The sequence below is a fragment of the Podarcis liolepis genome (genome assembly GCF_965112155.1).
Source record: "Podarcis liolepis genome assembly, chromosome: 3".
Classification (NCBI taxonomy): domain Eukaryota; kingdom Metazoa; phylum Chordata; class Lepidosauria; order Squamata; family Lacertidae; genus Podarcis; species Podarcis liolepis.
In genome coordinates, this window is record NC_139557.1 from 47,745,345 (window position 1) to 47,760,107 (window position 14,763).

The window sequence follows — 14,763 nt, forward strand, 5'->3', positions numbered from 1 at the left end:
TTTCAGTTGGGAAAGAAGCTCTGTGGATGCTAGGAAAGGCCTCAATGGACACATGTATGCCCCACCCCCACCCCCCGAGCTGGTGACAGATACCACGGATACCAACACAGTTGGTTAGAGCATGGTGCCGATAAGGCCAAGGTTGTAGGTTCGATCCCCGTATGGACAGCTGCATGTTTCTGCATTGCAGGGGGTTGAAGAACTAGATGAGACTCAGGGTCCCTTCCAAGTCAACAATTCTATGATTCTATTCCTTCTCACTAATCTACTGCCTTGGAAAAGTTGACATGGTTGGGGAGGAAACAAGACGGACGGAAAGGGAGCCTTCATTTGATTCCGTCACCCACTAAAGAGTTTGGTGGGATTCTAATCTCGGATCTGCTACAATGCTTTGCAGGCCCCAACTGTCATCTACTCATAACTATAAATTGACAAGTTGAGATTTGCAGGTACTAAGATCCTTACTAGGGTCAAACAGATTTGGTTCAGGAGTTAATTAGCAGTACACTTTCTGAAGATATTCTTTAAAAATAGTAACAGCTGGTGATCTAATAGGACCCACCCCCCACTCTGCTCCAAAGCATACGTGCAGGGGCTTCCTTCGTTCTATGAAGAATTCCCTACTGCAATGTGGAACATTCCCCTTTATACAGATGAGAATAATAAAGTAATAGGTGCACAGTGGACCTTCTGGAACGCAGTCTACTGATGGGTTCCTTTTATCAGTTTGATGTGATCACAGCAACAGCTGTCACACCTGCTCAAAGCCAGACGTAGTTTAAAACAGAAACAGGTTAAGAAGCAAGTCACAATAAAAGGATTTTTAGTTTGCAATCAAATCAGTTAGAATACTGTAGGGTAGTCACACTGACATCAGTCTTTCTAGACATGCAATTATAAATCAGGGTAACATACTTCTGACCCATACTTGCTTTGAAGTGGGTTCCATGATCAGGATTTGTGGTCCTGAATTTTATAAATGAATTTACCATAAAAACAAAACAACTTTATAACAAAGCAATGTTAAAATAAGCATAAACAACTTTTGGCATCCACACACAAATATATACAACACAGAAACGGATCAATGCAGCTCAGTTTCCATCATTTTTTGTGGGCTATAGAATCACTTTTTCAGTTTCCTACTTTCTGGAAGTTCTCTAGTTAACCAGCTAGAAGACCTTACAAACCTCACTTGCAATATTATTAATCATACCTATTGCATAAAGCCACAGATATATGGTCATTTGTCAGTGGTCATTTGATAGTATTTTCAAAGGCAGTTTGTTAATAAATCTTTCAACTGACTGCTTAACTGGAAACATTAACAAGTAATTTTTTATGCACTGAGAGCAATGTTACTTTTACATAAACCTTTAGAAAAGAAAAGAAAAAGAAATCCCAGTTAAGTATTAATTATTCTGGAAATAATAAAAAAACACTCTGTTCCGTTAGACAGTTTGTTACAATATACACTTCTATTATTTCAGAAGACAGAGGCTTCATTTTGAAGAAGTCTATGCTAAAGATGTTATCTGAGACTCAGATTTTGAAGGCATCTCACTTGAAGAGGCTTAATCCCCCCCCCCCCTAGAAATGGAGGCCTTTTGAGATGAATAAAACTCCCAGGTGTAGGAGCTTACAAGAAGCTACAATGCAGGTTCAAAAAGTCACTTTCATAATGAAAAGAACCTCCATGCTCTGCAATATTAAGTAGCCTAAGAGAGGCTTTTAGTTACTGTATTATCTGAAGTAATGATAGTTGATTTAGGAAAGAGATAATCTGCTACCTTTACATAAGAATACGGTAACAATACAGAAAGGCTCTGAACAAGATTATGGAGAAGTTTCCATGGCAGTAATTGATAGACACACACACAAAAAACCCAGTCTTTCATCATTAACTCTGAAAAGTTAGTTTGGTTCCCTGACTTTGCCGCCAAGTCCATACAACTCACTACTGCAATTCAAATGACTTGTAAGTTGCTAAGATTGTGTAATTTAATGGAAGCGTGAATTCCATACATCAAATAAATTTGGAAATTACAGGGAGAATTATGATAGAGCTCAGAACTGTAGGGATAAAATACCATAAACATTCTGAAATATCTAACAAATCCAATTTACTACATACAAAATGTAATCATATGTGATGCAAAAAAAAAAGTAAGCAGAGATTTGAATTAAGATGTTTTTGCACCTGCATTCCTTCCTCCCTGTCTTAGAATCTGGTTGAAACTTTTCCCCCTTGCTAGGGATTCTTATGCTGATAATAGAAAACTGGGGTGGTGGGGAGAAAAGGAATTGATGACATTTGTATAGTGACCTGGGTAGCAATTCTTATAACTGCACCAGCCCTTGTTATTCAAGTATGGGAGCGCGGCTCGCTCCACCGTACAAGGAGCAAAACCGTACAAGGACAACAGAGAAGGGGGTTAAGAGGTTGAATTCTGCAGTGCGCATCTACACATTTTTAATACAGGGACAATGCTAGGACAGCTGTCACCGTTCCACGCAACACGGACACCAGCTCTTCTGTTAACATAAGGGGGCTGAAGCATCCTGACCTAACCCTGGCCTTGCTTAGATTGAACCCCCTCGCAGCCGCCAAGCTCATATGAAGTGTTTGTGAGCAAAACATCACTCAAGGTGTCAGAATGAAAGGCCTGACAGCCACAGCGTATTGATTCATTAGAGCAGAAAAAACTTTACTGTTAGAGATTACCTTTGCTGCTGCCCTTTGACTATTTTTGTTTTAAAGGGGGGGGGGAACCCTTCAACAATACCTTAAGTCATCAACTTTCCTTTACCTGTTGTCATTTCCTTCTGATAGTCCCTGCTACTAGGATTCAATGGTTTTGCAGTTGCCGTATGGAAGAGAAAAACATTGGCACTACTGCATCACCCACCCACGTTGCGTGCACTATTAAAACGTTACAGCCAAAGGCTACCGAGGGACAAAGTGCACATTTTAAAGCTAAGACAGCGTCCACCAGTAGACAGGGAATTGGCAGTCTCCACAAAGGACCAGCATTCCTTGCAATGACTGTGCAGAAAGTAACAATCGGCGTGCTGCTAATGCGTTTCATTTCACAGCTTCAGTATCTCCATTTGTCCAGCCTCTTGGAGCAGAGATAAGAGTCTTTTATAGGCTTCTCTGTTAAGGAGTAAAAAAACAAAACAAATAAAAACAGTATATAAGAATTTAATTAAAACCAGTGTCACAGAGTTTGAGAAATCAGTCATGTCACTCGTAGGTTACTTCAGGGGAATTTGAGGAAATCAACCTCAGAACTGTTCTGAAGCCTTGGGAAATGAAAGAACGCTGAGTACCTGTATAAGCACGTAAAAAGGTAAAGGTAAAGGGACCCCTGACCCTTAGGTCCAGTCGTGGCCGACTCTGGGGTTGTGGCGCTCATCTCACTTTATTGGCCGAGGGTGCCGGCGTACAGCTTCCGGGTCATGTGGCCACCATGACTAAGCCCCTTCTGGCGAAACCAGAGCAGCGCACAGAAACCCCGTTTACCTTCCCGCCAGAGCAGTACCTATTTATCTACTTGAACTTTGACGTGCTAGGTTGGCAGGAGCAGGGACCGAGCAATGGGAGCTCACCCCGTCATGGGGATTCGAACTGCCAACCTTCTGATCTGCAAGTCCTAGGCTCTGTGGTTTAACCCACAGCGCCACCCACGTATAAGCAGGTGCAGAATGTCTAATGAAAACCATGGCCATGCCAAAGAGCCAGTAAGGGTTGTTCTGTAAACAGAGATGTGGGATAGCTCAATCAGTAGAGCATAAGACTCTTAATCTCAGGGTCATGGGTTCGAGCCCCATGTTGGGCAAAAATATTCATGGACTGCAGGGGGTTGGACTAGATGACCCCTGGGAGCCCTTCCAACTCTGTGATTCTAACCGTTTCAGCCTGAGGGCCTCATTCCATTCTGGGTGGAGCAACAAATGTGAACTTTCTACTCAAACTCACCCCCCCCCTCTGTTCTCCTTCCAAGGAAGCAAGAAGCATTGCCAGAACTCAAGGGCACATTTCAGCCGTGACAAAAACACCCAAGGAGGATGTGAAGCAAGGCCAGATAAAGAGGCCAGGAGGGCTGCATTTGGCCTCTAGGTGTGAGGCTTCTCACCCCTGCTAGACACCATAGTTAGACTCAATCTAACTTTGATTTAATATGGTGCACCTAACCATCTGCATCACTTGTATCCATCCATCTGGTTAAATGGAGACCAGGTGGATATTGTGATACAGATGTGAGTCTGCTTCAAGAGCCAGTTTTCCTGGTCAGATAACCCTGTATTTAAAAATTATGTAAGTTAGATAACCAGCAATTATTTAAGCAGAGGCCGTGACTTGCGTGCCTATGTTACGTCAGTAACAATTCCTTTGACCTTAAGAAGTGGACTCAGACTAGGCATAATGAGTGGAAGTCCTTAATTGTTCTGTGAACTGCCCTGAGACCTCCGGTTATAGGGTGGTATATAAATTCAATAAATATTATTATTATTAATAATAATATAAATAGTTGCAGGACTAAACTGGCTTCTGTTTCCACTTCCATAGCCTACAGAAAGCATCAGCACAGTTTGAAAACCACTGAAATGCAAGAAATGCAGAAGCTGTGGGGAGAGGCAAGCTTTGTATAAATCAGCTTCCTTCTGATAAAAGATATTTGCCAGGAGCAGCAAAAATAATATGACTTTTATTTCCTTCTAATTCTGAGAGCCTGCTTTTCAAGCACATACCGAAGACCCTTAGTGACACTAGCCTACTACTTATAAATGGAGTGGGGGTGGGGACCCACTATATGATGTTTGCATGGAAAGCAACAGATAATTAAATAAGCATTTATTTGGGCAATTTATATACTGCTTATATTTAAACAAAAATCTAACAGAAAATAAGACAGGGTTCACACAGCCAAAAAAGCAGAGTCCTTTGCGAAGCGATCAGCTTCTGATAACAGCTTACTGGCATATTTCGATGTAAAGCATTTAACAAAACACAAAAAGGTGTTTCATTTCATAAATCTCATCCACATTTGCTAAGTATCTAGGAAGAATTTAACTGGAGAAATCTACACTGTAAGTTTAAATAGGCCTTTTGTGGAGAGAGTGAACTTCTGTTCATCACCCAAAAGCAACCGTAATCCCCAAACGTACCTTTGCACAGCGTTTCTGCCAAGACCTTGTTTGTACTCTGAATTCCTCAGGGCCTCTGTCATAGCAGGAATCAGGCTGATAACTAGAGACTGGTCCAAGACTGCCACTGCTTCCAAGATGCTGTAAACTTGATTATCATACACAGTAGTGTAATCTTGGATAAACTGCCTGAAGGAAGAAACAAGGGCATTTAGTGCAAGGTACAAAAAAAATCATTCTCAGAAAACAAACTCTACTGAATAAATGTGTACTTCTATTTGAAAACGAGTCCAGGGAGCTCATAGGATCAGATCTAGAAGCAGCAAGAAAGGGAGTATGGTAATAGAATATATACACATTTTTAATATAAAAAATGTAAAAGCTAACCACAAATCCAGCAAGTATACAACACTTATTTTTTCAATACAGCATGTGCTGGAGAAAGTACTCAATTCAAAACATTATAGCAAACCATAGTTTGTACAAATGATAATTTAAAACTGTGATGAAAAGCCCTTTATCCATTTCCGATACAACAAGTGATCTAAAATTCCACCCTGCGCCCCTGGGTGTGATAAGGGTAAGTTGACAAAATCATGTAGAGTCAATGTTAATCTTAGGAAATTTGAATTTCAGAGGGATGCTGAGCTTTCCTTTCCATCTAGCTATCACTTGTTGAAGAAGTGTGCCAAATTTAAATGAAATTCTCTGGCCAAAATATGCACCCTTTCCTTCTTTTAATAGTTCATCATTTTGATTTGAGCTTTTAATCTGACAAGAAACCTATGTCGGTGACCCCCTTGACCCCACTTCTAAGTGGACTCTAGTGCCAAAAGAAACGTAACTATTCACTTGACTGCAGGTATTGCTAGCATTAGCTAATTCTGAATTCACATTTTGGGGTCAGGGATCCCCTCCAAACTTTCTAACACAAATGCTTTCGTGTTTTGAATGTTTTAAAATACAGTGGCACCTCAGGTTAAGAACTTAATTCGTTCTGGAGGTCTATTCTTAAACTGAAAATGTTCTTAACCTGAGGTGCCACTTTAGCTAATGGGGCCTCCTGCTGCCACCGCCGTGCGATTTTTGTTCTCATCCTGAAGCAAAGTTCTTAACCCGAGGTACTATTTCTGGGTTAGCGGAGTCTGTAACCTGAAGCATCTGTAACTCAAGGTACCACTGTACCTGCTTTTAAGTGGATTTTTTAAAAAAAATTATTGAGAATGTCAATGTTTTGTTTTGTATTTTTGTAAACCACTTAGAGGTTTCCTAACAATCAAGTGATAAATGAATGAATGAGGTAGCCCCAGACAAATTCTCACATTCATGATTTGTTCAAGCCTCTAGGTTGCACCGGCTCAACAGTGGTGTGAGATAGTGAATGCAAAGGAACCCCAGGCACAGATCTATGTCAGGCTCCCAACTGCAGACATTTGCCCTCTAAGGCATAAAGGGAGATGGAGGCAGGCACAGCAAAGCCACAGAGCAGAGGGGTAGCCAGTGCATCCCTTCTGTTCCTCACTCAATTCTAATCACATGGGGAAATTCAGCATCTGAACAGGGCTCAAACAGTACTTGCTGATGATGGTGTGATAATTTGACAAGAGGAAAGTCACCCACACGCCATGGAGGTGGGAGGCAGTTCCCTGCCAGGGATGATATGCAATTCTGTCCGAGGATTATCCTAACATGCGCCCCTGTGTTTTTAAGCCTGCAATGCCTTCTTTGTACGATGGCATTAAAATCCACTGAGGGTGGGGGAAGGGAATGAACGTGGCTTCGTTCTAAATAGTTTCCCCTTTCTTGTTTTGGCCAATCCACATGACAACCAGCTTTGCCAAGAATGGGAGTACTATAAACAATCATCTTCAAATTATGTTAGGGATAATTAGTTGCTTAAAAGAACATGTTTTCTGTCAAATGCCTTGCAATCGTTTCAGTGCCAATTGGCCAGTTTTCTACTTACCTAAACACAGAAATCAGCTGGGTGGCAAGCTCTCCTCCTGACCCCGCTTGGCAGCCTTCTACAACACACTGTAGAATCTCTGTAGACAGTTTTTTAACTGCAGGAAACAAATCACATGGAGCTTTCTAATAGTCAATAGAGGAAAACAGCTCTGGGAGACAATATAGGCTTGCTTCTCTCTCTCTCTCTCTCTCTCTCTCTCACACACACACACACACACACACACACACACACACACACCCCATCCATTTTGAGTGGCACAAGCTTAAACTGATGCAAAAGGCTCATTCTGTTAGTACAAGAATAAATTACAACTGGCAGTTACAGATTTTTCTACAAACCTAACACGCTTTACTTAGGAGTAAATGTTTGCTGAACTCAGTGGGCCTTACTTCTGGCCTTTGTAAAGTGTGTGTTCATGACAGAGTAGAACCCGGCTCGTTTTAAGCTGGGGATTTGGCAGCCCAAGAAAGCACCCTAGACTACTCAAATGCCTGATAAGTTTGTGTGGATGCCATCATGCCTATAGACCAGGCATAGGCAAACTCGGCCCTCCAGATCTTTTGGGACCCATCATCCCTAGCTAACAGGATCAGTGGTCAGGGATAACAGGAGTTGTAGTCCCAAAACATCTGGAGGGCCAAGTTTGCCTATGCCTGCTGTAGATAGTGAGCTGCTCAAGGCATAGAAATGTTTCTTTGCTTATGCTCTAAAGGAGGGGTAGGCAGATTTCAGGCTTGTGCGAGCTATCTTGTTGTGTGCTAAAAACCCCAAATAGAAAGAAACACAGTTCAAATATAGAATGCTAATGCAAGAACAAAACTTGCATGAAACCCAGTCCTTCAACACACAAAAATGCACTCCTGGTTATTCCCCCCACTCCGGTCTTAATTTCTGCAGTGCAGTTTAATAGAAGGGGAGTCTGAAGTCCTTGACCATCTTCCTCAAAATATCCAGAGATCTACCAGTAGATCCCTATGTACGTTCTGCCCATCCCTGCTCTAAAGTATTTTTTTATTTTTTTAAAAAACCCCAGTAAGTTCACAAGCTCACCTTGTGGTTCATTAACCAGCACAAGGCATTTCAACACAGAAGGGAGCAGCAGCTGCACGTCACACATTTCAATGCTCTTGGTCCTCCGAAATGCTTCAATAATGAATGCGAGAACTGAAGCCAGGCGAGGAGGAGGGGCATGACCTTTGAACGACAGGTAACTTTCACTGGAAGGAAATCAGAAAGGGTCCAAAAGTGAATCAGCAGTGCCTATCTCATGTTCATTTGGATAAATAACAATATAGCAATTTATTCACATTTGCTTATTATTCAAACAAATCCATATGCCTCTATTTCAGCTTCCACTCAAATACTTTTATATCTACGCATTTTTTGATGAGGTCACCTCACCCTGTGGATACTATCCTATCGGGAGGTCAATTCTGCACAAAGCTGGAATCAGGCCTTCAGTGTGGCACTTCCCATTGCATATCAGATAGGCGCCTTCTAAAGCTGTTGCTCTTTCAACAAGCCTTCTAAAAATCTTCATCCCAGCTGGTACCTATCTTGGAGTTGATTTTATGTAAAGTACTGTTGCGATAAACTGTTGCTAATATTTATAAGTGTTTTTTGAATTCTCTGTGCATATATGTGCATGTATACACACACACATACATTTATATCCCACTAAGGAATATATAATGAAGGAACTCAAGGTGGCATATGTGGAACTCTCTACTTTTATCGTCACAACAGCTGTATCAGGTATGCTGGGTGAGAGGCAGGTGAAGCCCAAGGTCACTTAGTGAACTTCATGACTGAATTTGAAGCCTGGTTTCCCAGGTCCTAGGCCAGCACTCTAACCACTACAACACACTGCCAATCGATAGATAGAATTGTTTATATATAAGTAACTGTTTTATATAAGTTATATCTGTAAACCACTCCTGGATGCCTCATGAGAAGTGAGTCATAAATAAACAATCATTTCTGTGCAGTTTTTCTTTTAATAAAAAATAATAATAACATGAGTACTTTCTAGTGTTTAACAAAATCGGCATATCCCTGAGTGGTTTCCTAACTTTCACAACTTATTCTATAAGAACACAAGATGCCCCTGAAACTCTTTACCTGGGGAGAATGGTAATGTCAAATACATCATATCTGCTTTTCCTGGGCATTACCTGATGACTTGCATAGTGGTCTTACGGAGATGCAAGACTCCTGGGATGGTGGTGCTGCTGCACATGGCCAGCAAAATAGGGTGTTGCTGTCCAGCTCGAGGAGCGGAAGGTGAGGAAGAGAGGAAGCGCCCAAAATACTGCTGAATTGCATTTCCTAGCAACTGATTCAAATAGGCCCCTTGAGTCTGAGACTGGCAGCATATAAAGGACAAGCCCTACGAAATGGGGGGGGGGGGGAGAGACACAACATGAGGAATTCACCATTATCCATCTTGTACCTAAAACCAAAAAGTCTGAATGACCGAGCAAAACTGAATGTTCCTGGCTACATAATGGGTGAGCCTGGCTTATATTGCCTGAAAACACTACAGGGACTGTCATAAATTTCTAGAGGTTTTGGAGTTTTAAAAAAGACGGAATAGGAATTTTGGGGTGTGTTGTTTTTTTAACCAACCTTGTGAAACTAAAGGTAGAAACACTGGAGAAGTTCTTTCAAATGATCCTAAAAATCCTATCAAATGCATAGGAGCATAATGAATGTGGGATTTGATGTTTTTGTAATGTTTGAAAGGGAATGCACACCTGCAACTACAAGAAAGGCACAAGAATCAGAAACACCCCCCAAAAATAACCTACACAAAAACAAAATACTTCAAGTGAGATGAAAGACATGCTGGGGGGGGGGGAGAGGAGGGGGATGTTCCATGGGGCAAAAATTCTCTTGGGTATCATTGTGGCTCTAGAAGTGTCATTTTTCAAAAAATATTCTTATACTGTGTTGCTTACAGATATTATTTTTATAATATTTATCTTTCACTTTTAATGTTTACTTTTCAATATACTCAAAAACGATTTGATTTCAGGAACTGTAGCTTAGACTTAAAAAACCTGGAGTGGTATTTTGCACGTAGAATTGAGCTTTACTGTATCTCACCCATACAGCTCATTTTTGGACATTTTTCTTATTTTACATGAATCTTTGGTGGGTTTTTATCCCAGCTAAGAGTTAAGATGGGTTTCTGTCCATGACTTTTTGTATGCTCTGTGTATTCTCCCTCACTCTCTCCCCCCCCCCGCCCTCAATCTGTATAAGCAGATTTCTTTGAGAGTGCTTCCAGAGATTGACAGGAACGGAGGTAAATCACGAGTCTCCTGTCATAAGGGTTATTATTGAAGAATTCACAAAGACTCTTACTTGGAATTCACACTAGCAAAATGGTCAAGCATCAGTAACAATAGAAAAATATATCATGGCAGGTTCATGGGAATAGAAAAATGGGTGAAATGTTTTCTTTAATTCAATGGAGAATCAGTAATCCGTGCCAATATTGTTTGCATGTTTGCACTGTTCCACCAAATATGAAAACACAAAACTGAGTTTTGTTAGAGAATGCAGTTAGCATGATGGGGCTGGTGTACCATAAACATGCCATCAGCATTAGCAGCCATTGTTCATTCTACTTGGAATGCTGAGGCTGCCAGTAATAGGTTTGAAAATCTTCAGCCCAGAGGATAATTTTTAATTTTTTTGTCAATCACCTGTCTGATGAGTTAATAATCTGTGTGTGCTTAGGGTAAGAAAATCTGCCCAAGAATTTTATCTTGGAATTAATACTTCAAGTGTAGATATGCATTGAAGGAATAACTAACCAGGATTTGTTAGCTAGTAGCTACAACAGGCAGGCTTGAGTAAACCTGCAGTGAGTGACAATAGTATCCAGGCAATCATACTATTGATGTGCCACAAATGTACCAAAATTGATACATGTGGACAAGGCAGGCTAGTTAAAGTCTATGGGCTTACTTGCAAGACCATATTTTGGCACAAGACTGTAGCCCTGGCATGGGCAATGCTCATTTCTATTATGGCACAATCAAATTATAAACCCAAGATGTGAAGGCAGGGGAATTTAGAATCCCTTGTCCTTTGAGTTACCTCTAATATTCTTTCCCCGGGGAGCCATCAAAAGGACTCCTATGAGCCACAATTTGGGAATCACAAGACCTTAAAAGAACCCCAAGACTTCTACGAAAACCTCTAAGGTAGTAAGACATTGTCTCTTAAATCAAAACTGGTTTATCCCATGAACAGAACTTGTTATGGTATGATTCATATTTTTTTCTGGGTTCAGAATGCTACTTGGGTTGAAGTACCTACATGCTACCTTCACAGATTGGCACCTGCTTTTGGTATCATAGGGAAGTACTCTGGGCTATTGGGGCCATAGTAATACAGATATCCAGGATGGAATCTACATACTGATGTTTTAATGTATTTTAATGTATTTTTAATCTTTTGTTGGAAGCTGCCCAGAGTGGGTGGGGTATAAATAATAAATGAGCAGGGTAAATAATAATAATAATAATAATAATAATAATAATAATAATAATAATAACCTGTTCTGTAAATGCTTTTTCTCAAAGTGTTTTTAAAAATACATTGAATTTTCTATAAGGCTCATCATTGCCATATAGTGTCAAACTGCATATTGCACTTAAAACATTTTATTTGCAGCTGTATAGTTGAGTCCCAGCTCCTCTCCACAATGAAAACTTTATATAGCAGCACCAATATCAGGAATATATATAGATGACGTTTTTTGCCACATTGCCTGTGGCTGTAAGAACAGGATGTTGGACTAGATGGGCCTTTGTCTGATTTACAAGACCCTTGTTATGTACCTTAAAAACTGGGGAAAAAATGAATTTGGGCCAAGGGGTTTATTTACAAGATAGCACTCATATGTTTTTCTTTAAAAACTTATAAACAAAAGTTCAAAGATTATACAGTAGACTATCTAGTTGATGAAAACTTTTATACTAATGATTTTAACAATGGTTTCGTTTTCCTTGTTTAAATTCTGTGCTTTCTTTTATGTAACTGTTTTAATCGTTTTATTTTCTATAAAGGGTATACAGTAAAAAAAAAAATCATCTAACTACAACAGTTTCTCTCATTGTGTAGAGAAATCATTTGATCTCAATTATTTTCTTAAGCAAAGTTCCAAAGCCATTTAAATAGCAGTCAGCCCTACTATATCAGTGAATGACTATTTAGGTAGTAAGTTTCTTCAGGACTGTTGTCTTAGCTTGTAAAACGTTACAGGGAAGGATATGTAGCTCTGCTAGATGTTTGAACAACCACCAACATCCATGAAGCTGTGTCTCATTAGCAGGACTTTTAAGATCAACTGTTCAACAATATGTAAAAGGTAAAAAAAGTAAAGGACCCCTGGACGGTTAAGTCCAGTCAAAGGCGACTATGGGGTTGTGGCGCTCATCTTGCTTCAGGCTGAGGAAGCCGGCGTTTGTCCACAGACAGCTTTCCGGGTCATGTGGCCAGCAGGACTAAACCACTTCTGGTGCAACGGAATACCGTGACGGAAACCAGAGCGCATGGAAATGCCGTTTACCTTCCCGCCTGTTTATCTACTTGCACTGGTGTGCTTAAGAACTGCTAGGTTGGCAGAAGCTGGGACAAAGCAACGGGTGCTCACCCCGTTGCACAGATTCGAACTGCTGACCTTCCGATTGACAAGGCCAAGAGGCTCAGTGGTTTAGACCACAGCGCCACCTGCACGGTGTATGTAAAAACAACAAGCCTCCGTTGCCAGCCATTAGTTTTCCATATCTATCTATCTATCTATCTATCTATCTATCTATCTATCTATCTATCTAACACAGACATACACACCTGAAGAAACAGAGGAAGATTCTCCCGAATGGCAGACAACATCGCTGCAGGCAGCTCTTTGTCTTGCTGGAGCACAGCATGTGGCAAGAGCAAGCAATCTATTATGCGGAACAAGAGCTGTTGTGCTTTGGAAGTAGCCAGTATGGGTGCCCAAGACTTCACAAGGCATCCTATTGAATAAAAACCCGAAAGACAAAACTGGTAAAAAGGACGGAAGGCATAAACAGGCTTTCTGTTAGGTTGCATTTCCCTTGGTTGTAACTATAGCAACCAAGTGTCACATTTTCACATAACCCACTTTAGTCAACCTGGGAATAGTGAATGTCCATTCATAGCAAAATGAGTCATAAACTTTGGGCTAATAATGGGTGTTTTTTTTTAAAAAAAACAACAACCTGTGATTGGATCTCACAACTTAAAAGTGGCACTGTGTTTCCCCTCTCGTGCCTCCATTCATCAAAAGACGTATCAATAAAAATTAAGTGGCGTACAGTGCCAGTACTTTCCCCAGGACTGCTGCCTTGATTCAAATCAGAGTTCAGCTGCTTTGAAAATCTTTATTGTTGTCTTTCAAGCCGCTAGGCTGAGTTGCAGTATTATTCTATATCCGTTTCTTTAAGTTTCAAAGGACTGTCTACATATTATGTGGATTACTAGTGCTATGTCATTGCTACACCCTCTTCCACCTACAACTATGTCTACACATGCTGGAAAACAGGGCTCCGACACACGCATAACATAAACAAGGAAAAGATTGAGACATTTGCTGTACTGCAATTGTTAATATGCAAGCAACACAGCACTTAGAACCACAGAATTCTACAGCCAACCCTTTGTAGTTAATCTACATGAGAAAGAATGCTAGCTTATGGCACTTTCCTCCTGCATACAAACTACCTGTACGTATGTATATATGCTATATCAAGGCTGGGGAAGCTGACCTTCCAAAGATCGCTATAATAAAACTCTCATCACCCCTGACCATTGTTTAATGTCAGATGTAGTTGGTGGGCTTTGGAGCCCAACAACACCTGGAGGGCCACAGCTAAACCACCTATAAACATTTCTCTATAGCATTTGTCTATCTTCAATTCCAATCCCACTGAAATCAATCTGACTTAAGTTAGTTGCCATGAAGTTCCATTTCATGGTTTTCAGCTGGACTTTGTTACAGCTTCACCTATGCTGGATTGTTATCAAAGGTTCTAACTGGGAGTATCATACAGAAATAAATTAGAATGCCCGCTTAGTTTTGCATATATTGTTTTCAAGCTATGCACTGTAATCAATGAAATAGGAACTACTTTTTAAAAGAAAAAAACACAGGGAGGATGTATGTAACTGAAACCAATACAGATAATGGAAGAGAATGAAAATAAGCTTTTACAGACATTATTAATATGCAAAAGTCAACCTGTCATCCCTGAAAATAAAGGCAACTACACTAATTTTGTGGAGTGGAACATAACACAGAAAGAGAGCAGACACTTAACAACAGCTCCAGCGGTGCTAATCTATTTTTTTCCTACCTATTCCGTAGGAACATCTGAAATAAAACTGCTCTCTTTGACCCAGACTACTATGTCCAATGGTCCTTAACACTGTAATTTACTCTAAGCTATTTCAAAGCTGAAAGACACAATTGTATGGCAGCATATGCATAAATATCTGAAAGAAAATTATTCTTGTTTTGGTTATTAATTTTCCTTGGGTGGAATCAATCAAGGCTAAAAAAAACCAAAACATTGAAAATTAAGTTTTAAAAACAACAATTT

The 14,763-nt window shown here is 40.4% G+C and overlaps 1 protein-coding gene across 2 annotated transcripts in view; it reads right to left on the reverse strand.

The window, feature by feature from the left end:
* Positions 1-806: 806 nt before the first annotated feature.
* MMS22L (MMS22 like, DNA repair protein) overlaps positions 807-14,763 on the reverse strand; it is a 79,051-nt gene continuing 65,094 nt past the window's right edge. For both annotated transcript variants that reach the window (XM_083497621.1, XM_083497622.1), the window contains exons 20-25: positions 12,989-13,158; positions 9,295-9,509; positions 8,171-8,337; positions 7,118-7,214; positions 5,173-5,340; positions 807-3,157 (exon numbers count right to left, since the gene is read on the reverse strand). In XM_083497621.1, the coding sequence (XP_083353747.1) occupies positions 3,091-3,157; positions 5,173-5,340; positions 7,118-7,214; positions 8,171-8,337; positions 9,295-9,509; positions 12,989-13,158 (884 nt within the window). In that variant the 3' untranslated portion in view covers positions 807-3,090. The remainder of the gene's footprint in view (positions 3,158-5,172; positions 5,341-7,117; positions 7,215-8,170; positions 8,338-9,294; positions 9,510-12,988; positions 13,159-14,763) is intronic.